General features: G+C 42.3%; 1 protein-coding gene across 2 annotated transcripts in view; it reads left to right on the forward strand.

Moving 5' to 3' along the window:
- The window catches only part of LOC113663648 (alpha-1,6-mannosylglycoprotein 6-beta-N-acetylglucosaminyltransferase B-like), a 121,639-nt gene that overhangs the window by 28,142 nt on the left and 68,497 nt on the right, over positions 1-25,000 (forward strand). For both annotated transcript variants that reach the window (XM_047814335.1, XM_047814336.1), the window contains exons 3-8: positions 1,395-1,539; positions 10,479-10,588; positions 15,001-15,077; positions 15,162-15,332; positions 17,208-17,372; positions 24,024-24,193. In XM_047814335.1, coding sequence (XP_047670291.1) covers positions 1,395-1,539; positions 10,479-10,588; positions 15,001-15,077; positions 15,162-15,332; positions 17,208-17,372; positions 24,024-24,193 — 838 coding nt within the window. The remainder of the gene's footprint in view (positions 1-1,394; positions 1,540-10,478; positions 10,589-15,000; positions 15,078-15,161; positions 15,333-17,207; positions 17,373-24,023; positions 24,194-25,000) is intronic.

A 25,000-nucleotide genomic window follows, 5' to 3' on the forward strand; every position in this document is an offset into this window, starting at 1 on the left:
TTGTTCTCCTCCATCTCATGAGCCGAGTCGCTCGGCACTCTATTACACTATAAAGGTTAAAGCTGAACATCCAGCGGCTTCAGCACACAACACCAACACACACAAAAAAAAAACACACAAAAAAAAAAAAAAAAAAAAACACACAAAAAAACAAAAAAACACACACACACACAAAAAAACACACACACAAAAAAAAAAAAAAAAAAACAAAAAAAAAAACACAAAAAAAAAAAAAAAAAAAAAAAAAAAAAAAAAAAAAACAAAAAAAAAAAAAAACACAAAAAAAAACAAAAAAAAAAAAAACAAAAAAAAAAAAAAACACAAAAAAAAAAAAAACAAACACAACAAAAAAACAAAACAAAACAAAACAAACAACACACACAACACACACACAACACACACAACACCAACACACAACACACACAACACCAACACACAACACACACAACACACACAACACCAACACACACAACACACACACCACCAACACACACAACACCAACACACACAACACACACCACCAACACTCACCACCAACACACACAACACCAACACACACAACACCAACACACAACACACACAACACCAACACACACCAACACACACAACACACACCACCAACACACACAACACCAACACACACCAGCAACACACACAACACCAACACACACACACCACCAAATAAAATAAACCAAATTAAACACCATATAAAAATCATTCTCGTGATGAAGCGGGATTACGCGGTAACTAAGTTCCTGTAGCCGCTCGTCCCAAAGTGTTTTATTCCTCTAACACCACAGCAGCACTTTATTTATTAAATTGTGGAATGACACAACATACTTTTTATCCTTTTATAGTTACGTCTAATTTTGTGGAATGTCTGGAAATCACCTTCTTGCTCTCGTTTCTGCTCAGTATTTAGCACAAACCCCCAGAAGTCCACGGCAGGTTTGTGGAGCCTGCAGTCAGCTCGCGTGCGAGTAAACTCTGATCTGACCGTTATGTAATATCATATCTTAATTAGGGAGCGACGTATAAATCAGTTTTTATTTCAGCTCACTTTCAGAAGCTTTAATGAGCACAGAGGGAGGTAATTAAGCCGAGGCTAGAAACACAGCGCATTATGGGAGTGAAACACACACATTAGCGCTTCACTGAACGTACAGAAAGCAGGCAGACTGACCTTTTTCAGCGTGTGTGTTAAACAAATAATAGATAAGTGGGAAAAGCGACCGAACAAACTCAACGTTCGGTGCAGCGTTAATGGGGACGTGTGTGAGGTGACATTAGGAATGAAGAGTTTTTCAATTCAATCAAATAAATGACATAAAATTCAACACAACACTGTGTGTGTGTGTGTGTGTGTGTGTGTGTGTGTGTGTGTGTGTGTGTAGTGTTTGGAGGCGTGGAGTCTCGAGGTGTTCTGAGGAAAATCAGTGACATGTTGGAGGTCATCATGAAGAGGATGGAGGCTCTGTCGAGGCTGGAGAACGCTAACGACTCACGGCGTCTGGAGGAGCTCAGCTCGGTCATCAGCAGGTAAAACAATGAAAAGTTGAAAATAAAACTTTTATCTTACACAATATTACATTTTCTTACATCTAAGAGGTATTACAGGTTTATTTCAGTTTATTAAGGATTATAACAGGTTGTTATTACATATTTATTAAAAGTTATAAAGTGTTATTACAGGCTAATACTGTACGTCAAGTGTCATTACAGGTTATTGCTGTACATTAAGAGTTATTACAGGTTATTACGGTACATTGAAGCTTAATACAAGTTATTACTGTACATTAAAGCTTATTACGGTTTATTAAAAGTTATCGCATGCCATATTTAATTTCTAATTAAATATAAAATGTTATTACAGGTTATTACTGTACATTAAGGCTTATTACAGGTTATTGCATCCCAACCTTAATAAATATTGATGATTTTTAATTGTATCAGCATGTGAATATTGAAGCTCTACACTATAAACACCCTCCTAAGCACAATGACACTCAAAGCTAAATACCCCCTCGAACAGAAATACACTTATATTTATCTAAATACCCGTCAACCAAAAATTCAAAAATACCCTTTTCACCCACTTAACCTTTAGCACACTCGAGGGGGAACTGAAAAAAAAACCCACAACATAGTCAAATGCCACCTCAACTAAAAAAAAAAGTAAATAAATAAATATATAATAAAGAATAAACATAAATAATAAACATAATACCCCTCAACTGTGAAACCCTGACATCTACAAAATGCTCCGATGTTAAATTACCCCCCCCCCCCCAATTGCAAATTGTCCCAACCTCAGAACTCAGAAATGCTCTCTCTCACTCTCACTCATTCTCTACCGCTTATCCGAACGTCTCGGGTCACGGGGAGCCTGTGCCTATCTCAGGCGTCATCGGGCATCGAGGCAGGATACACCCTGGACGGAGTGCCAACCCATCACAGGGCACACACACACTCTCATTCACTCACACACACACACACACACACTACGGACAATTTTCCAGAGATGCCAATCAACCTACCATGCATGTCTTTGGACCGGGGGAGGAAACCGGAGTACCCGGAGGAAACCCCCGAGGCACGGGGAGAACATGGAAACTCCACACACACAAGGCGGAGGTGGGAATCGAACCCCGACCCTGGAGGTGTGAGACGAACGTGCTACTCACTAAACCACCGTGCCCCAACTCAGAAATACCCCAGATTTAAAAAAAAACAACAACACAGCACTAAACACACCCACAGCTGTAGATACCCCTCACAGCAAATTACCCCTAAAGCACATAAAGCCCACAGTTAAATCTGTCTTGTTTTAATCTTTTAAACATTTACTGATATTTATCATTCTCTGTAATGTTCTAAAGCCTTTTTAATCTCGCTTCCTTTACGAATCTCGAGGATCTAACGATCACATCGGAGTAAGACACTAAAGAGTCCCTCAGACGTTCGGACCCGACTCTCCGTTCTGCTTCTTAGCTGTAATATAATTAAGCTTATGAATCCTGATAGTCTGGCACATGAGTGAGTATTTTCGCTACAGATAATATTTCCTCCCCGGTGATATAATCTGTTTTTTTTCCTACAGCTGCTGAATATGACAAGGCGGTTGATTTGCTAATTTCCACTTTTGGCTGTTTTCTCATTTCACATTTGTGTCAGTCGGTTTCACAGCGCGCTAGCGGCAACACGGTCAATCTCAGGCTGTGTGATCGCTCAGTCCTGCAGCGATAAAGAGAATTCATCAGGAGGAGAAATTGATGGAACAAAAGAGAAAGGTGAAAAGTGGAAGAGCGATGGAGCAGAGAATCAGGGAACATGTGAAACTTCCACGCAGTCTTATTACCACCGTAATGCTCTAACCTTCGAAAATAAACCTGTCTGCTTCGCTGAGCTGCGAGATCTCGGAAATGTAGAATCACTCAACAAAGTCTGGGTTCATTTTTTTTTTAAATAAATAATAAAAAGAACGATAAACAAATAAAAAAAACAGATTTGTCTGAAGGAAGCTGTGATGTTTAAAACAAAAAGTCTTGTTAGCGCCGCATTTATTTTAATGCTGTATTGTTTTTGCTTCAGTCCTGATCTCAAACTAAACTGTAGGATGTTTACATGGAAGTTAAACTCAAATAGTCAGTAAACTCAAAATTACACAGACATAAACTGTTAAAATACACGGTAATAAACATTAATATACCTAATTAATAACAGTATTAAAGAGTAATACATATTTATATACCTAATTAATAACAGTATTAATAAACATTAATAAACATTAATACACATCATTATACAGTAATAACTGCATTAAAGAGTAATAAACAGTAATAAACATCAATAAACATTAATTAAACAGTAATAACAGTATTAAAGAGTAATAAACAGTAATAACAGTATTAAAGTGTAATAAACAGTAATAACAGTATTAAAGACTAATAAACAGCAAATAAACAGTAATAAACAGTAATAACTGCATTAAAGTGTAATAAACAGTAATAACAGTATTAAAGACTAATAAACAGCAAATAAACAGTAATAAACAGTAATAACTGTATTAAAGTGTAATAAACAGTAATAAGCATTAATAACAGTAATAAAGACTAATAAACAGCAAAAAAAGTAAACAGTAATAACAGTATTAAAGTGTAATAGTTTTAAAATGTAATAAACAGTAATAACAGTATTAAAAGGTAATAAACAGTAATAAACATTATGAACAGTATTAAAGACAAATAAACAGTATTGAAGTGTAATAAACAATACACCAGAATAATTAGCAGTATTTAAAGGTATTATTCATATATATAAATATTCTATATAAAATGTAATAAATAGTTATAGTAAGTAACGAACATAGACTCTGATACTAATAGAAATACTAATACTAATAAAAGTAAGTTGTTATTAACAGTAATAACCTGTGATGAACAGTAATAAACAGAATTTCTAAGCAGTATTAAAAAGATAAAGATATATTTTATAATCTCTGTGAATGTGTTAAAGCTCCTCATGGCTTCAGATGTGGTTAATACTGTATGTGAGCTCTGAGCTCAGCAGGTGAGAAAAGGAAGAGAGAGAGAGAGAGAGAGAGAGAGAGAGAGAGAGAGAGAGAGAGAGAGAGAGAGAGAGAGAGAGAGAGAGAGAAATGAGGGGGGATATAGAGAGAGAGACATACAGGAGTCGTGATGATCATCTGAGCCGACACGCTGTTTGTGTTACGCTGCAGTGGGCTCTGATGTTCCAGATGATTCGCCCTCAGGGCAGGTGTAGGATAACAGACCACGTGTTTATAGAGTGGAGAGAGATAAGAGAGATAAGAGAGGAGGAACAAAAGGAGAGAGAGAGATTGAGAGAGAGAGAGAGAGAGAGAGAGAGAGAGAGAGAGAGAGATTGAGAGATTCTTTAGTAGCATACCCTTTCTGATTCTCTTTACCACCACTTTTTTACTTTGTCCTCTCTCTCTCTCTCTCTCTCTCTCTCTCTCTCTCTCTCTCTCTCTCTCTCACACACACACACACACACACACTCTCAGTGAGGTGTGACATAACACTTCAGGTTTTGTACCTGTTCTTCTATATTGTTAATCCCTCCCCGAATTCTACATAAAAATAAAAGCACCATTTAGCCGTTTAGTTAAAAACATTCCATTACCAGCATTTACAGCATTTACAGCATTTACAGCATTCAGTAAATCTGAGGTTCGTGTGTAAGCAGCGACGTCAAAATTAGCATAAAAAACAGGAAACGAGTGACTTTGCCTCTGGTACTGTTTGTCCTCACTCAACCTTTTTTTCTTTTACCTTGTTATAGACGTTAAACCTTTCTGCAGACGTGAGCAGCTGATGTTAATGTACATGAACGTAGCTGAAAAAAGTCTGGAAACTTGCAGCAAAGCAGTGAGATGGAAGTTAATGTGAACTCACAGCAGGAGCCTTGTATTGTTACCTCCATAGATAAACAGATAGATAAACAGATAGATAGATAGATAGATAGATAGATAGATAGATAGATAGATAGACGGACGGACGGACGGACGGACGGACGGACGGACGGACGGACAGATAGATAGATAGATAGATAGACAGATGGACAGATAGATAGATAGATAGATAGATAGATAGATAGATAGACAGACGGACGGACGGACGGACGGACGGACGGACGGACGGACGGACGGACGGACGGACGGACAGATAGATAGATAGATAGATAGATAGATAGACAGATGGACAGATAGATAGATATATAGATAGATAGATAGATAGATAGATAGACAGACAGATAGATAGATAGATAGATAGATAGATAGATAGATAGATAGATAGATAGATAGATAGATAGATAGATAGATAGATAGACGGATGGACGGATGGACGGATAGATAGATATATAGATAGATAGATAGATAGATAGATAGATAGATAGACAGACAGACAGATAGATAGATAGATAGATAGATAGATAGATAGATAGATAGATAGATAGATAGATAGATAGATAGACGGATGGACGGACGGACGGATAGATAGATATACAGATAGATAGATAGATAGATAGATAGATAGATAGATAGACAGACAGATAGATAGATAGATAGATAGATAGATAGATAGATAGATAGATAGATAGATAGATAGATAGATAGATAGATAGATAGATAGATAGATGACTATAGATGTTATTATAACTACGTTGTATCTGGGTGTGGATGTAGCGCACTGACTCTTAGCCACTGAATTATCAGGCAGTGACGAGTGACAGTTAGCGGCTTCATTAACGAACAGACGTTAAGAGGAGTTTTATGCCTCGGCGCTTTTTGCTAAAAGGGTTCTGTAGGTTATGATGTGAGGCTTTAACCTTATTTCTGTTGAAGAACCGAATCTATTACAGAGGCAGACGCTCGCACGCGCGCTCCAGATCGCCGTGACGACGTTAAGGAGCCGAAAAGATACGACTCGGATGTTGCGTCCAATCGGTTGGATCGTATGATGGAGCAGAGTTACTCTCACCTCCGTGAAGTCGTCCTTTTATAAATAATAGTAATAATTTATCGATAACTGCGTTTTTTTATTAGCTTCGATTAATAAAACAACGTGAAAGGAATTAAAAATGTGAAAGTCTTGACACTGGAGACTCCTTTCCCTTTTTTAAACCTGCTAATATCGAGCAATTGTGAAGTCCCTGAGCACTGCAACGAGCTGTTACCGTAGCAACAACAACGTATCATAATGTGTGATCCGCGGCTGCACCTTCTGTCCCAGCCGCTGTTATAGAGAATGACATCAGGCATCTGAGAGATCAGACATCTTCAGTCCAATCAGGGTGAGGAATTCAACAGCGCTGTGGTGCAAAGGACATTGTTCTTCACTCGTAACCTTTTCTCTGACTTACAGCTCATTATCTATAATCATTTGAGCCTTTTGTGTGTGTGTGTCTCTGTGTGTGTGTGTGTGTGTGTGTGTGTGTGTGTGTGTGTGAGTGAGAGAGAGATAGAGAAGCAGATCGAGGCTTGGCTGTGGTCGGACTTCTCCGTCTCGCTCTAAACACTTCAATAATTTCTGTAACAGCTTTGTCGATTTCAGCGAGAGCAGCGTGTTCACTCTGCGTCTTTAAGAATGTCTGAAGTCAGCTTCTCTTCCTCTCGGGTCGATCAGTCACTGCTAGCAAAGCTAACCCTGGTTCTGAACACCCCCCCCACACCTCACCCTAACACACACCACACACACACACACACACACACACACACACACACACACTGTATCCATACTAATTTCGTCCTGATTTAGTCATTCAGCTTCATATTTGTTAGCTAATGTTGTGTGTGTATGTAAGAAAAGGCTGATGAGAAATTAGCATTTTTTGTGCAGCTCATTTCACACCTAATCAAAAAATGCTGCTGATGCTAAACTAATTTTGCATGCTGCACAGAGCTCTTCAAATAATAGTACAAGTGTCGGTACGTAACTCTGCAGCTAAACTCCAAGAAACGGTGCAAACAAACGCAACATACGAACGATTAGCGTAGCCGTCTATACGCTATGTGAACGTGTATGACAGCGAACGTCGCTAAGGAAAAGGAGGCAAGGGATGAATTTTATGTCGGTGCTGTTAAACAGGTGGTTATGTGCATTATAAAAGATTATGCGAGTTGTAAAAGTGCCGCATGATTCCATTTTAAATCCTGTAATGGACCTCGCTATTACCACGTCCCCTTAAAGAGCAGCGAGGGAGCGCTAATCGTGCATGAAAACTAGCCAAAACTACTTAGCATGAATGGCGTCTATCCTAGCACTCACACATCCTGAGCGATTAGCATGATTAGCATGTTGTTTAGATTAAATGATAATAATGGGTTTAAAGCTCGAGGCACTTTAGTCAATCTAAATAAGTTCATAAAAACTTTTAAAAGTTGGAAAGTAATTAGAGTTGTAAAAGTTCTCAAATCTGAGATGATGTCCGCAAATGCAGACGTTATGAACGAATTCATGATGTGACCTCTTGTTCCTCCTCATGTTCCTCCTCATGTTCCTCCTCATGTTCCTTCTCATGTTCCTCCTCATGTTCCTCCTCATGTTCCTTCTCATGTTCCTCCTCATGTTAATCCTCATGTTTCTCCTCATGTTCCTCCTCATGTTCCTTCGATTGTTCCTCCTCATGTTCTTCCTCATGTTCCTCCTCATGTTCCTTTTCATGTTCCTCTTCATGTTCCTCCTCATGTTCCTCCTCATGTTCCGCCTCATGTTCCTTTTGAATATTTATAGCATGATAAAGAATCAAATGCTTCGTCTGATGCTTCGTCTCAGGCTTCTGCGATTTCTTTACGTTATTTATATCCAGGCAGAACTGAAAGTAAGATGTAAAGCAGTGAGTTTATAATAATAATAATTAAATAATAAAATGTTACGTGCTTTCCAGACTGAATTCGTGAATCACAAGCTGCATGTATCTGATAATCTCCTGGCTGTAAGAGCGAGCACACGGTGCTGAGCAGAAGGAATGCTAATGAGAAAGATGGACTTTATTGGATGCTGTGTAAATGAATCCAAGCTCTAACTCCGCCCCTTAGACTTAATCACTTTACCCTCCAGATTTCTTCTAGTTGACTTTCAGTCAAATCTCAGAGAAGGTGTGGCCTCTCTGTGTCTATCCCATGGATAGACACAGGAGGCGTGGCTTCTCTACCTTTTAGTCCTAGTGAAGGAGGCGTGGCTTCTCTACCTTTAAGTCCTAGTGAAGGAGGCGTGGCTTCTCTACCTTTTAGTCCTAGTGAAGGAGGTGTGGCTTCTCTACCTTTTAGTTCTAGTGAAGGAGGCGTGGCTTCTCTACCTTTTAGTCCTAGTGAAGGAGGTGTGGCTTCTCTACCTTTTAGTCCTAGTGAAGGAGGTGTGGCTTCTCTACCTTTTAGTCCTAGTGAAGGAGGCGTGGCTTCTCTACCTTTTAGGTCCAGTGAAGGAGGCGTGGCTTTTCTACCTTCCAGTCCCAATGAAGGAGGTGTGGCCAGTGGCTGTTGTCAGTCTCAGTAAAGAAGGCGTGGCTTCTCTACCCTTCAGTCCCAGTGAAGGAGGCGTGGCCAGTGGCTATTGTCAGTCTCAGTAATGAAGGCGTGGCTTCTCTACCCTTCAGTCCCAGTAAAGGAGGCGTGGCTTCTCTACCGTTCAGTCCCAGGGAAGGAGGTGTTGCGAGTGGCTGTGTCAGTCCCAGTGAAGGAGGCGTGGCTTCTCTACCTTTCAGTCCCAGTGAAGGAGGCGTGGTCAGTGGCTATTGTCAGTCTCAGTAATGGAGGTGTGGCTTCTCTACCCTTAAGTCCCAGTGAAGGAGGCATGGCCAGTGGCTGTGTCAGTCCCAGTGACGGAGGCGTGGCCAGTGGCTGTGTCAGTCCCAGCAAAGGAGGCGTGGCTTCTCTACCTGTCAGGCCCAGTAAAGGAGGCGTGGCCTCTGTATTTTTCCATCCCATTGAAGAGGCACCTTATCATATTGCATTGTGCCAAAATGAATGAAATGATCAGTGGGTTAAGTTACTGGGTCTGTTACATTATTGTTCTTCCTGGTTTTACATTTTGAATATTTATGGCAGTAAATTGAAAAGATCAAGTGTTCAGCTGTTGTTGATGTAACTGCTGCTACATTTAGCCTGTTTTCATCTGCTCCCTGTATATTACCTCTTTTACCCTTTCACGCACACTGCATTCAATGGGCCCCTTTGGTGTGTGTGTGTGTTTATGTGTGTGTGTGTGTGTGTCTGTGTGTGTGTGTGTGAGTGTGTTAGTGTTGTACCTCCTGCTTTTAACGACCCAACTCTGTTCCCTCAGCCCTGTATCTCCACGAGCCGTAATGTGTAGGGAAACGCTCTCAGCTCTGAGACTAAATAGTATTGACGGGCTTCAGGATTTTTCTATTTCACGCTCCATCCAAGTGCCTCGCAATTAGAGCATCTAGTGCCTGTTAACACTTCCCGATAGATTCGGAGAGACGCAGAGGGAGAGGAAGACAGAGATGATCATATAGTGCATTCGAATGGAACTCATGAAATTGGTGCTTTCGACATGGAAAGGCAAAAACACCAGACGAAACTCGCACCGCTTGCCAACTGGTGAAGCTGTTAGAGCGCTGTTGCTAGGCAACCAGGGAACACAGGCGCTAAGCACGCGTTAGCTATCACGTATGGTAAAGTTTTTACATTGTTTATGGACAATGTAACGCCACAGAGACAGTGAGAAAGACACCAACGTCAACCTTTCTATCAGCTGCGTTTTTACATGATACTGAGGAAATGTTTTCATGTGAGGAAAATCTAACTGTAATCTTTTAGAGAATAAAAACGGTCGTATTTAAATGCTGCATTATTCACAGAGTGACTGCAAATGTGTTTTTAATAGTTTTAATCTTGATATCTCTATGTGTGTGTGTGTGTGTGTGTGTGTGTGTGTGTGTGTGTGTGTGTGTGTGTGTGTGTGTGTGTGTGTCAGGATTCAGCCAGCAGGACTGGTAGAGAGAATTCAGGCCATCGCCCAAAATGTGTCGAACATGGCAGTGCGAGTGGAGCAGATTCTTCAGAACAGCATGGCAGCATCAAGAGGTGATGTTCTACACACACACACACACACACACACACACACACACACACACACACACACACACACACACACACACACAGTTTTCATTCGATCTTCATGAGGACCTTCCCTTAACATCCGTAATGATTCTTGTAGCTAATTAACACTCCAAATATTCTGCCTCTTTTATTTTGCAGTTCTAGCCATAAATATGATAATAATGTCTTTTTATATTTTTTGTGAGAACAATTATGAGCACATGTGGACCTGCGCGCACACACACACACACACACACACACACACACACACACACACACACACACACACACACACACACACACACACACAGATGATAGATGATACATTTTTCTGGGTCTTGTTTCCTGGACACACTGCTGTGGTGTGTCGTGGATCTTGCAGTGGTGATCATGATGAAATTACTGTAGCTACACACACACACACACACACACACACACACACACACACACACACACACACACACACACACACACACACACACACACTTCATTTCCACAGTTCTGTCTAAGGAGAAGTCCAAATATCTGTTTAATGACTTATTTATCTTTAATAGCATAAATGAGGCCATGTATTCTAATTATTATCGCTTTCTCTTGTCTTGGCAACTTTCTCTGGACTGTGTTCTTGAGCTGCAATAAGCAACAGATGCTCCTTGTGTTTGTGCATTTCTTTTATTTTCCAACACTGTCCACAAATGTAATTATATGTTTTCAAAAATATGTTTGCTTTTAAAGCTTCGAATATCAGCCATTTTCGAATTGTTAGACCATTTCGATAATTGGAAATTTTTCATCTTTCATTAATTTTTTTTTCATTTCTACTTTCAGTCATTCATTTATAGTGGATGAGTTAATAGCTTTAACTTAATAGCTCTAGCTAATAGCTAATAGCTTAATAACAGGGTTAGCCTTCATTTGCTTGCAGTCTTAGTATTCACTCTTTAGCTTTAGCGAGCAGATCGTTCTGCCTCACACCTCCAGGGTCGGGGGTTCGATTCCCACCTCCGCCTTGTGTGTGTGGAGTTTGCATGTTCTCCCCGTGCCTCGAGGGTTTCCTCCGGGTACTCTGGTTTTCTCCCCCGGTCCAAAGACATGCATGGTAGGTCGATTGGCATCTCTGGAAAATTGTCCGTAGTGTGTGAGTGTGTGAGTGAATGAGAGTGTGTGTGCCCTGTGATGGGTTGGCACTCCGTCCAGGGTGTATCCTGCCTCGATGCCCGATGACGCCTGAGATAGGCACAGGCTCCCCGTGACCCGAGTAGTTCGGATAAGCGGTAGTAAATGAATCGTCATCATTTATTAGATTAGCTTTCAGTTACTAGTTTAGCACTCGCTAACCAGACCAGTTAAGCTCAAATAAACAGTAAAAATTCTGTTAACGAAGTCCTGAACATTTAAACTTATTGTTTGTTTTTCTCATGGTTTCTTTGCTAAGTTAGATTTCACTTGATAGAGGAGTTTACATACTCGATTAACTTACTCTTTACATTAGCAGAGTTTGCTTTAACATGTTTAACTGTAGAACACCTACAGTATTAATTCAGTGCTGCTCTTTTCCAATGAAACTTTCCATTTCCGCTTTGCTTTTCTGACTTAATTATCCAAAGATCCCCCGATTCTCACCACAAGACCGAGTGTTTGATGGTGCTTTGGATTCCAGGGTAATTTCTCAGTATAATGGCCGATCAAACATGGCAGGATATTTGACGGATTAGACAGAGATCAGACACGATGCAGTGTGCTTCCACGTGACGTATAACGTATAAAGTTCTGGGAAGTCGGATATAAACAGGAGACGGTCAGCAGTAAAGCTGAATTAGAGCGAGTGTGTTCAGTATTGAGTCACTCAGGACAGATTTAAAGCCTACTTTTAATTCACATTTGCATTTTATTGCTCCCTGAGATGTATTGATTCAGACCACGTCCACCATCCAGACCTAATCGGACTATAAACATCCTCCAGCTCTGTTGGAGAATGTAAATAACACTCGGATGTCTGTAGCCGAGGTTCCGAGGGTATAGGAGGATAACTTTGACGTTTCCATTCACAGGCGACGTATTTGTATGTTTTTCCTCGGCTCATCACTGAACCTTCGAGGATTTTTGTGTTACATATATGAAATGAAAAGTCCTTCAGGATCGAGCAGTCCTTCAGGAAAACTCACTGAAGATACAAAAGGACCATCTTGACAGTGAACCGTAATATCTTCCTTGAATATCTCTCCAGGACACGGTGGCTTAGTGGTTAGCATGTTCGCCTCACACCTCCAGGGTTGGGGGTTCGATTCCCACCTCCACCTTGTGTGTGTGGAGTTGCATGTTCTCCCCGTGCCTCGGGGGTTTCCTCCGGGTACTCCGGTTTCCTCCCCCGGTCCAAAGACATGCATGGTAGGTTGATTGGCATCTCTGGAAAATTGTCCGTAGTGTGTGTGTGTGAGTGTGTGAGTGAATGAATGAGAGAGTGTGTGTGTGCCCTGTGATGGGTTGGCACTCCGTCCAGGGTGTATCCTGCCTCGATGCCCGATGACGCCTGAGATGGCACAGGCTCCCCGTGACCCGAGGTAGTTCGGATAAGCGGTAGAAGATGAATGAATGAATATCTCTTCATGTCAGTTCACCCGGTACAGAATGAAATGAACTCTATAAGGACGAGTTGATGACGTAACTGGAAGAGTTTAAGTGTAGAAATCTATAGATAGCAAAATGCTCAGGCGTAAAGATGAAATGCGAGTTCGTTAAAGATGTTAATGACGATTCGGTTTCAACAATCATGTGCGAACAATTCAGTTTTTATTTTTTTTACGCCGTTTCTTATTTTTTATTTTCCTTCCGTTTAATCGCGTGGAACGACTGTAAGATAAACTGTTCTCGCTCACGTTACAGCAGCTATAAACAGTCCTTCCCTCGTCAGCTGCTCTAAAAGCACAGCTAGTGTCCAAGTTCTCTAAACCGTCTGAAATTGTCTGTTCCTGTGAATTATTTGACAGCTGCTGTTATAGGGGCTTTTTACCGCTGGTCACTTCCTGCGTTTTCTGTGATCCGATATCTACCCGACAGTAAAAAGACCAGGTCTAAACGCCCTCCAAAACGTTTTGGAGACGGATATAAACCCGATGGTACAAACCCCTTCAGGAGGTGGTCTGGGACGCGTTACAGATGAAACTCGACAGCTGTATATGAATGTGGTTGTTCGAGCCACATACGTCAGCGCTAAACTCCTCCCAAACGGAAGTACGTCACTCAGGTGATCTTTCACCCAGGCGTCTCGTCGGGGCTTAAAACGCGCTGCTGCCGCCAGCGAAAACGCAGCAAACAGTAAACGCTGTTTTTTGTAGCATAAACGTCGTAACCAGTTTACTCGTCTTCTTTTCTATCGCGTTCTGAAAACCGCGTACACCAAAGTGTGTTCTGTTTCAATTACCCCTGAAATGGGGTAAAATATATCAGCATTTTGGGCGGGAGTAGAAAGATCGTATCGAAATCCGATTCGCCGAGACGCGTTTATGTGACCTGATGTAAACGGAACAGTTTTAACAAATCAGACAGCTATCGGATCAGAGACAACACGCGCAGTGACCGGGTGTAATAAAGAATGCAATAACGTCATGTAAATGTGTGGAATTAAAGCTGTTCTTCTTCCGGATGACGGACCGCGGCGGCTGTGACGTTTACAAAATCGGAGACGTGACAAAAGTTGACTTTCTTTATAAGTGTGATCCAAACAACCACAGGAAGTGTTTTCAAGTCAAGATGGCCGCCGAGCAGACAGAGGTCGCCGGAAGGAATTTGACTGCATCCTAATTTGCGTCATTTACAGTATGAAGATGTCACCACGGCATGAAGACGAGCAGCGTTTGATGAGCGAGATGTCGAATAAATATATTGTGAGGAGTTTGTAACACTGATGAGTGTTTTGAATATTAAACAGTACACACACACACACATACACACACACACACACACACACAGTGCCTCACACACCATACGCTGTAGTGTAGGAGGTCCCTTTAGAGCATTTACTGCTCCACTGAGCGAACAGCCGGCTCTGCACTCCTCCTCCTCCTCCTCCTTCTCCTCCGCTCTGGATCATAGACACTGGAGATTGATGAAGCTGATGAAGCTGAAGATCTTTACTGCTCCTGCTGCTGCCTCCATTTGGGTAATGAGACACTGATAGATCTGAGACCAATCCAATCCTTTTAAATTCCAATCCCAAGTCCATTCTAACAAAGACGGACCGATCTGATGAGGCCACCTGGTTCTTCTGCCGTTCTTCACTGCACATGATCCATACTATATACTGTAGCTCGGGGCTTTAACCGAGTTATCCCAGATATTTCTTTTTCCTAAAGCGTTTAAAAGCATATTTATCCATGATGTCATGTTCCTCGTTGCAGTTGTGAGAGATGGAACGTCGAGTCAGTGTGAAGTTCCCCAAGATTCGAAATACCCCGATTGCGCTAGCAAAGTGGATGTGAGTACAAAAGTGTTTTGTTTTGGTTTGAAAGCTCATTCACAGGTCATTGTATTATTTAATACTTGTGTACGTGATGCCCAGTGGATGAGGGCGCGCTGGACGTCGGATCCGTGTTACGCCTTTTACGGAGTCGACGGCTCGGATTGCTCCTTCCTGATATACCTGAGTGAGGTGGAGTGGTTCTGCCCCCCACTGGCCTGGAGGAACTACAGCACAACACCTACAGTGCTGAAAAACTCAGCTAAGAGACAAGTGAGACACACACACACACACACACACACACACACACACACACACACACACACACACACACCTCCTACCCCCTCACTTTGCTTTGTGCATTCTGCATAAATAACTTCTCAGTCTAATTCCTCATGCCGTATGAATCCGTACTGCTGGGTACACAAATCAGTTCCTGGCTGAGTTCTGTGTGTGTGTGTGTGTGTGTGTGTGTGTGTGTGTGTGTGTGTGTGTGTGTGTGTGTGTGTGTGTGTGTGTGCGTGAGAGAGAGAGAGCGAGTGCCATAGTCAGTCATTGCTTTTCTGGAGAGCTCAGCTAACATCATGGTTGCCTGAGTGAACACAAACAAACACACACACACACACACACACACACACACACACACACACACACACACACACTGCATTTTTTTTTGGTGTGATGGTCTGAGCAGTGGAGTGCCTCAGGGACCCCGTCTCTCTCTCTCGTTCTCTCGTTCTCTCTCTCTCTCTCCCTCTCTCTCTCTCCCCCTCTCGTTCTCTCTCTCTCTCTGTCTCTGTCTCTCTTTCCCTCTCTCTTTCTCTCCCTCTGGACTTAAACCCAGTCACTTCAGCTACATTTCCTCCATCACAACATCGTTCCTTTAAACCAAACAGCTTGTAATTGCTGCAGCAGTTGTATTGATCACAGTCTTTTTTATTCCTCCTCAATAAAACACCAGATGATCTGATCTCCATTTGAACCTGGACCTTGATTGACAGCTGTGTTTACACCTCTTTGATATGAACTTCCTCCCTGCTTCCATCTCATATCGTCTCATATCATCTCATATCTCTCATATCGTCTCATATCGTCTCATATCTCTCATATCGTCTCATATCTCTCATATCTCTCATATCGTCTCATATCTCTCATATCGTCTCATATCTCTCATATCGTCTCATATCGTCTCATATCGCTCATATCGTCTCATATCTCTCATATCGTCTCATATCTCTCATATCTCTCATATCGTCTCATATCGTCTCATATCGCTCATATCGTCTCATATCTCTCATATCTCTCATATCTCTCATATCGTCTCATATCTCTCATATCGTCTCATATCGTCTCATATCATCTCATATCTCTCATATCGTCTCATATCGTCTCATATCGTCTCATATCTCTCATCCTCACCTTCTCTGTGCTGGAAAACGAATACAGAGAATAACAAAGCAGTTTTAGTCCCTAACTGTTGTTGAGTTTCTGTTCAGATCGAGCAGCAGATCAGCAGAAACTCTGTACAGCTCCAGTCTTTGTCTCTGATCGACTCCTTATAACTGTTGAATAGCTTGAGCTCATGTATTAAGGCTGTCGTAACCAGACTGTAGTGAGCTTTGGGACACGACACACACCTGAGCAAACTACAGGTGTAATAAAGAGGAAGTGAATGAATGTGATGTCGTTATTATCACTTTACTGCTTAAAGATTGTCTGGGACTCCATTCAATTATTTATTTACATTTAAACGAGGTTAGAGCTAGTAATGTTCTCGAGCTTTCTGCTAGAGGAGATAGAGAGATAGAGAGAGAGAGAGAGGAGAGAGAGAGCGAATCGAGAGAGCGATAAGGATCGGTAGGAGAGAGGGAGAGAGCTGAGAGGATAGGAGGAAAGCGAGAAAGGAGGGATCGAGAGAATAATAGGAAGCGAGAGAGAAGAGAGGATGGCGAAGGAGGCTCGGGACCATATCTGTTTTATCACTCTCTCTCTCTCTCTCTCTGTCTCCCTCTCTTTTCTTATCCCCCCCTCTCTCTCTCCTTATCTCTCTGTCTCCCTCTCTTTTCTTATCCCTCTCTCTCTCTCTCTCTCTCTCTCTCTCTCTCTCTCTCTCTCTCTCTCTCTCTCTCTCTCTCTCTCTCTCTCCAGGCGGCATTCCGTACAGATCTCGGCGCTCTTCTGGATCAGGTGGGAACAGGTAAAGAGTCTCTGAGCTTCATGAGGCGGCGGATCCGCAGGTTGGCGGTGCAGTGGGCTACAGCTGCCCAGAGACTCCACCTGAAGCTGCACAGACGATGGAGGGAACAGAAGAAGGTGAGAAGGAAGAAGTTTAAACTCAACAACATTTATAGGAACTAAACTCGCTCAGGACGTCAGGACGTCCCCACATTCCAAGTTTTCGGAAATCTTCAGGACAGATGAGGTTTTAGTGCCTTCTCTGTATCATACAGAGAGTCCAGTGAAGAAACATCTGCTCTGATGTCTCATTAAACCCAGCTGGAAGCAAACATGTTAATAATCCAGTGTCTGGTTTCTCCTTTACTAACTGTACTGCTTTAGCGGAGCATCATTTCATCCAAACACTAAGACGTCTGACTCCTGTTGTTCTCAGCTCTGACTCCTACTGATCATTTCTCCTGATTCCAGACAATATTTGTTTTAAAAACATACATAATGAATTCTTAGAGCTTCACGCTCGACTGGATATTCCTCCTCCTCCTCATCCTCAGTCTCTTACAAGTTTGTACCCACACTTCCTGCTCAGGGGGTCATTATTTTTGCACCCTGTCAGTATTTTAGCTCAAACGTACAATTCTACAGGACACCACTTCCACCAGTCGTACAGCTCTTTCATTCTTCCTGGCGGATTCTGGGATTTCTCTCTGTCCGTCGTTCACGTCTTTAACCGATCGCTCGCCTCTCAGGTTTAACCTGCCGCACGTCGCGTCCTAAATAAGCTAACGAGCTCTAAAAATATCTCTCTCTCTCTCTCTCTCTCTCTCTCTCTCTCTCTCTCTCTCTCTGTCTTTCTCTCTCTCTCTCTCTCGCTGATTTATCTCTCTGTCTATCCTCTCCCGACGGTGTGAAATGGATTTTTTATCGAGGAACTTTGTGCACTATCTCCACGCCAGCTGTTGCGATGGCTTTCTTTTCGCCTGTCCACAGTTCTTTATCATCCACAATTAAGGCAAGGCAGCGAGTCAGAAGCTATTTGCCGTCTGCTGCGGATAACGGATCGCTCTGCAACGGGAACACAGGGTGTAATTGCAAAATGAGATACCTGCGCCAGATAGTCGTGAGCGGGCGTTTGTCGGCTGCTTTTTTTTTTTGATTAGCTGCAGTGGCCTAGCGACTGTTCCAGCGACGGTGCCACGATGCCTGGCGATTTAGCGATGCATCCTGGGTGATTAACCATGTCTGGTGTGTATAGATCTTTTTCAAGGCTTGATGCACTCCATTTCCCAGCTTCCCGCATGAACAGGAAGTTTTTTTTAGGTGATTAGCATTAGCTACACTCGTTGCTGTGAGTGTTTCAGTTTCTTTCCACAGGGAGGTAAAGATCAGGCGTTTTCTGTAAACAGAAGAATCCATCCTCATTACCAAGGTGTGTGAGTGTAGAGAAAGACACACACACACACACACACACACACACACACACACACACACACACACACACACACACACACTTATGCCTGTGCGTTCCAGCAGCCCCTGGATGTTGCTGAATCCAGCTGGTCGGAGACTCGCACGACGCACATCATTAGCCGTCATGGAAGACTGCACAAACTGAGCGTTTTTCCCAAAACCACAGCAGAGGCTTTCACACTCTGCCACACCGCTTCAACAATCATGCTAGCAAAACACACACGAGCGGTTTCAGTGAAATAAAACGTAGCAAGAATTCACTATGATCTAGTTTGACAGAAAGTGTTTGAAACGTTGTGTAAGATTAGCGTGAGGTTAGCGTGACGAACAGGAACAGTGATACGACAGAGAGATAACACTGATACATGAAGACATCTTCTAATACTACGGCGACATGCTAACGGTAAGATTGTGTTCAGTCCTTAAATATCGACGTGTGGAACTTTTATCCGTTTATAGTTACATTAAACAAGCGTTAATATTAGCCGAAGCTGTCAGGAATCTACAGTTCAGTTCTTACCCCATCTCAGGAGACTCACTGACGGATGAGAGATTTTAACTTCCACCCATGGGCCTGATGGAAGTTCCACCGAGACAGGAAATTCGATTTAATTGCTCCGCATTAGGGTCCATGCTCGCTAGCTAAAGCGTCCACGCTCCCATTAGCCGTGTTATTTGGCTACAGTCTGCTCTAGACGCTTTGAAGTCAGCGGTCATTACTGCCAAATGAAGCAACACATGGAGACTTAATTAAAAAACTCATTTCCAAAGCTTCCAAACCTGTTCTGAATTAGTTTGAGATTGAGGTTAGCAATAGCATTAGCAGCAGCCGCACTAACGCGATCCCTAGGTATCGCATCACAGCGGTCTGTGATTGAAGTTTGTTTCTTGACCCAGGTGAACCGAGTGAAGAAGGAGAAAGAAAGTGCTTCATGTTTGGAGTAAAATCACTAGCAGTGTTTTGGGCCATCTGTGGGCACCAGCTGGGGTTCGAGGAGGTCATTTCAACAACGACAAGTCACGGTCTATCTCAGAACGACGCGCCAGGTGCTCTGAACACACAACGCTAGGATTGCGTTAAACCAGACGGCTAGCATACTGTCCTCTGGCCTCGAGCTAGTTAGCATTCTGCTCGGGGTTTTCAGTTATTATACTTTGAATGATCTCTTTCTTTTCACATCAAACACACAGTAAGAAATACAGAAGGTCATGCGTGGCAGGAGCGCCCATGTGTAGAGTTCTTGCGGTGATCTTGATCACTTTTTTTATCTCGTGCCGCGTTCTTACAGCCACGCTCAGCAGATCTCTGATCTCTAACTGCTTCCTCTCACTTAATCTCATCTTCCTCTAGCGATCCTTCCTCGTTCCTCGTTCCTCGTTCCCAGACACATGTTGCCAGATCAGCACTCGTCCTGCTGTGTTTAGATCAGCTGGGGGCGGGGCATAGCGTATCTCAAACACTATTGGCTGTCACACATAAATGGATAAAAATGATCATTTTATTATTTAATTAATACATAAATCATTTAAGGTCAGGTGTTACAAAGTTCCGACACTGGAGACTCCTTCAACCTAGATGTAGTAACACCTTAGCAACGGACGCACGTGACTCTTTACTGTGACGGAGCTGTTACTATAGAAACTCTGTTTGTATTTGACCGTATGCAAGAAAGCGACGTGAGCCATGAGTTCCATGTGGTCCAGTAGAAAGTAAATACAATGAAAAGGTCTTCAAAACTCAAACCTTGCTTCTTAACCGTTGACTGTAAATAAAATCGATTTAATTTAATGGGTTTGTTCTTTCCGGATGCAGAGAAATATCCACAGTCCCTGGTGCTGCGGAAAGAAAATGTGTTTTGATGTTCAGTGTAGAGAAGGTCAGCAGTTCTCTGCTCCTGTGCTTTAGAAAGCCGTGCGTGGGAGAAACCGAAGCGGAGCCGAGTCTTTTTCTCGGCCCACACGCCTGTAGCGATGAGGTTCCCCGGGCTCTGTGGCGGCAGCGGCGGCAAGGCGTCTGAACGATGAGGCAGAAAAGGAAGCGTGGTGTCTGAGGACGCCAGGGGGGTGCTGGGTAACGTGCAGCACTGCTTTTTATAGCCTTCAGGAGCTAGCAGATCAACTCCAGATGAATATTCAAACACCTGACGCTTCTACTTTAATACTGAGTTACTGACTCCCCTGCATATACCTACAAAAGTCAAATTAACACACACACCACACACACACACACACACACACACACACACACACACGATCATGTAGAGCACTCTGTCCATTGGACTTCTGTCTAAAGTAAACATTTCTCCTGACATACTGTTACAAACGAGGGGGGGAAGCCGGACCCAAACGCAGGATGGCGAAATAAACAGGGTTTTATAACAAAAGAACACTAAACATGACACAAACTAAAGACCGGACAAGACAACTGTAGATTCCGCGCCGCCCAAGGCAATGCTGCACAAGGCAAGGCTACACAAGGCAATGCTGCACAAGGCAATGCTGCACAAGGCAACGCTGCACAAGGCAATGCTGCACAAGGCAATGCTGCACAAGGCAAGGCTGCACAAGGCAATGCTGCACAAGGCAATGCTGCACAAGGCAACGCTGCACAAGGCAACGCTGCACAAGGCAAGGCTGCACAAGGCAAGGCTGCACAAGGCAAGGCTGCACAAGGCAACGCAGCACAAGGCAATGCTGCACAAGGCAACGCTGCACAAGGCAACGCTGCACAAGGCAATGCTGCACAAGGCAAGGCTGCACAAGGCAACGCAGCACAAGGCAATGCTGCACAAGGCAACGCTGCACAAGGCAACGCTGCACAAGGCAAGGCTGCACAAGGCAACGCAGCACAAGGCAACGCAGCACAAGGCAACGCTGCACAAGGCAATGCTGCACAAGGCAACGCAGCACAAGGCAACGCAGCACAAGGCAACGCAGCACAAGGCAATGCTGCACAGTTATATAGACAAAGTTAATCACAATGGGAAACAGGTGTGTGGAAACGGGAGGAGCAGACAAGGGCGGGGCAGACACGTGACGGAGAACATAAACACATGCACGTAGCCATAGTCCTGACACATACACTTGTGATCGCAAAAAAATCTACACAAGCTAATGAAGCTATTATACAGTAACACTTGCTAAATGCTAATTTGGTGGCTACAAGATCACACTGTTTGTTAGTAACATTAGCATCAAAATTAGCAAACCTCTCACACACGGCTGATCAGCTGGCAGAAAGAGGAATAATTGTGCAATCAGACGTTGTTTCTAACAGGCTGAAATGAAATTGGTGCAGAAATTTGTGCACCCCTAAAAGAAGGTGTGAGTTGTGTTTGGTGGTAATGGGGTTTTGTGTTGTTTACTGGTCTGCAACTCTGACAGATGGTTTTTAAATTGTTGACCATCTGTAGCAGGCTGGATGTAGCAATTATAACGAATTGTATCTTTTATTATGAAGAACGTCAGATGGTTTACTGTATATTTTAATTAACAAGACTTCATTAAAACAGCAGGGAGCGAGTCAAGATGGACACCTGAGTTTCTACCCAGAGAGCAAACAGGATAATAAAATATTTGGAGAAAACTTCTATCTTCATTCTCTCCCTCTCTCTGACTTTATTTTCTGCATGGAGTGACTCAGCAATAAGTGAATCAGTGAGTCAGAGATTCAGTAACTGCATGACTCAGTGAATCAGAGATACAGCATCTCTCTGATCAGTGACTCAGTGTCAAAGTGACTCAGTGTCAAAGTGAATCCGTAATTCAGGACCTCGGTATCTGCGAGACTCGCCTATTGTTCTGAGCCACTGAGTTTTTGCTAACTGTTTTTTTATAAAATATGAAGATAAGTTCTAACTTATTGGAAGCTTGGAACCCGTAAACAAACCTTATAACTTCTGCATGTAAACCATCAACATTGTCATGGCTGAAGCACCTGCCTCGTCCTCCGATCACCACCAGAGAGAACCCCGGACTGCATTTCCCATAAGCCTCGTACCGGGACTGATTACACCGCCACCTGCAGGCCAATTACCCAGCGCCTATTTAAGGCAAACTTGAACTTGACTCCAATGCGGAGTCTTGATTTGCTACGGCTGTCTTACTGAGCGTTTCTGTTTCCAGTTCTGTGATATGTTTCTGTATTTTGCCTTACGACTGTTTTCCGCCTGCCCTGACCTTCTGCCTGTTTCTGACCACGTCTTCGCCTTGCCTACTCTGTTCCGTTTGCTGTTATCGAATCCTGACTGTTCTTTACGAGGTTGTTAAAATAAAGCTGCAAATGGATCCTCAGTCTTACGACTCGTCGTTCAAACATATTGTTTCCCTATCTGATGGAGTTCCAAGTAGAACCTTTTTTAGGAACATGCCTCAAGAACCCACAACTGTAATATTACTGAGTGTCAATTGATCCAAAAGATTGTTTTCTGTATTATAAAGCATTCCAAGTAGAAGCACATTTGGTAGTAGAAGCAACAAACCTTTAGCTAAGCAAAGAACCTTAAATAACCATCAGTGGGAACCATGAGATCTGTATAGAACCAAAAAAACAACAACAAACGATTGTTTCCCTTTCAGAAAGTCTATGTCTAAGTCTAAAAAGATGTTCCGTGGAAAGTTGTAAAGCTGTAAAACCAGGATGCTGGTCTTAGTTTAGTTGTCCTGGAGCTTTAAAATGATATTTGTACGTAACAAATGGTTTCTTTTGGAAATCAGGCTTGCGAAGAAAAAAAAACTCAACAAATTTAACACACAAAAGCCTTAGAACACAAAGGAAACAGTGATGTAGGCTAAAGCAAGAGAAGAAATTAAAATAAGCCCACAAAGAGCTTAATGAGCTGCTTCCCTGTGGAGCTCAGTGATTTTAATCACTTCTCTAAAATAGACTTTCACCTCACCGTGACAGCAACATTCGCTTATTTCCCACATCGCTACAGCTAACGCCAGCACAATGCATGCTTTAAACGTCTTTAGCATAAAGTCTGACTCATCTTCACTGTAAAAATAGGACAAAAACACTGTTTTTTTTTTGTCCTCCACATTAATATTCAAAATCGTCCGACTGCAATTTATTCGAAAAAGTCAACTCATCCAGTTAAAAGTGGAATTCTCTCTTCTGATTGGTCAGCAGTTGTTAATGCGCTAGTTCTGATACGTTATTGTTTCTATAGCAACAGCTGAAGCGCATGAACTCGTACGCTGGGAACTCCGCTATGAATAAACAAAATAAAGCTCTTTAATTATTGGTCAATTTATCATGAAGAGTTCTCCAGCTGTTCACTTTTGTAGAACCTGCTTCTGTTCTGTTGTGTTCTGCAGATTCTGGTGCATGTAGGTTTCCTGACAGAAGAATCTGGAGATGTTTTCAGTCCCAAGGTCCTGAAAGGCGGACCTTTAGGGGAGATGGTGCAGTGGGCCGACATCCTCACGGCTCTCTACGTCCTCGGACACAACCTGAAGATCTCCGTCTCGGTCAAGGAGCTCCAGGGGTGAGTCCAGGTTCTCCTCACTTCAAAGATCAGCTGGTGAACGTGTGGCCACTTTACGCTTGGTTTCAATGTGAGTGTAGTTGATGTAGAGATGAAGAACTGCATCCTCACAAAGCTGCACAGTTACTGGTTTGTTATCGGTGTGTTAGTATTAGTTTGGTATTAGTTTAGTATTATTTGTGTGTTAGTATTTGTTGTGTATTAGTGGTGTTTTAATCTTAGTTGTTTATTAGTGGTGTATTAGTTGTGTATTACTAGTGTATTACTGGTGTATTACTGTAGCTGTGTATTAGTTTTGTATTAGTATTAGTTGTGTATTAGCTGTGTAATAGTTGTGTATTAGTATTAGTTGTGTATTAGTTGTGTATTAGTTGTGTATTAGTATTAGTTGTGTATTAGCTGTGTATTAGTTGTGTATTAGTATTTGTTGTGTATTAGTTGTGTATTAGTTTAGTATTATTCATGTGTTAGTATTTGTTGTGTATTACCGGTGTATTACTGGTGTATTAGTTGTGTATAAGTATTTGTTGTATATTAGTTGTGTATTAGTTTTGTATTATTTGTGTGTTAGTATTTGTTGTGTATTAGTGGTGTTTTAATATTAGTTGTTTATTAGTGGTGTATTAGTTGTATATCCATTGTGTATTAGTGGTGTATTAGTTGTGTATTACTAGTGTATTACTGGTGTATTACTGTAGCTGTGTATTAGTTTTGTATTAGTATTAGTTGTGTATTAGTTGTGTATTACTAGTGTATTACTGGTGTATTAGCTGTGTATTAGTTGTGTATTAGTATTTGTTGTATATT

This window comes from Tachysurus fulvidraco, chromosome 5 (assembly GCF_022655615.1).
Source record: "Tachysurus fulvidraco isolate hzauxx_2018 chromosome 5, HZAU_PFXX_2.0, whole genome shotgun sequence".
NCBI classification, from domain to species: Eukaryota; Metazoa; Chordata; class Actinopteri; order Siluriformes; family Bagridae; genus Tachysurus; species Tachysurus fulvidraco.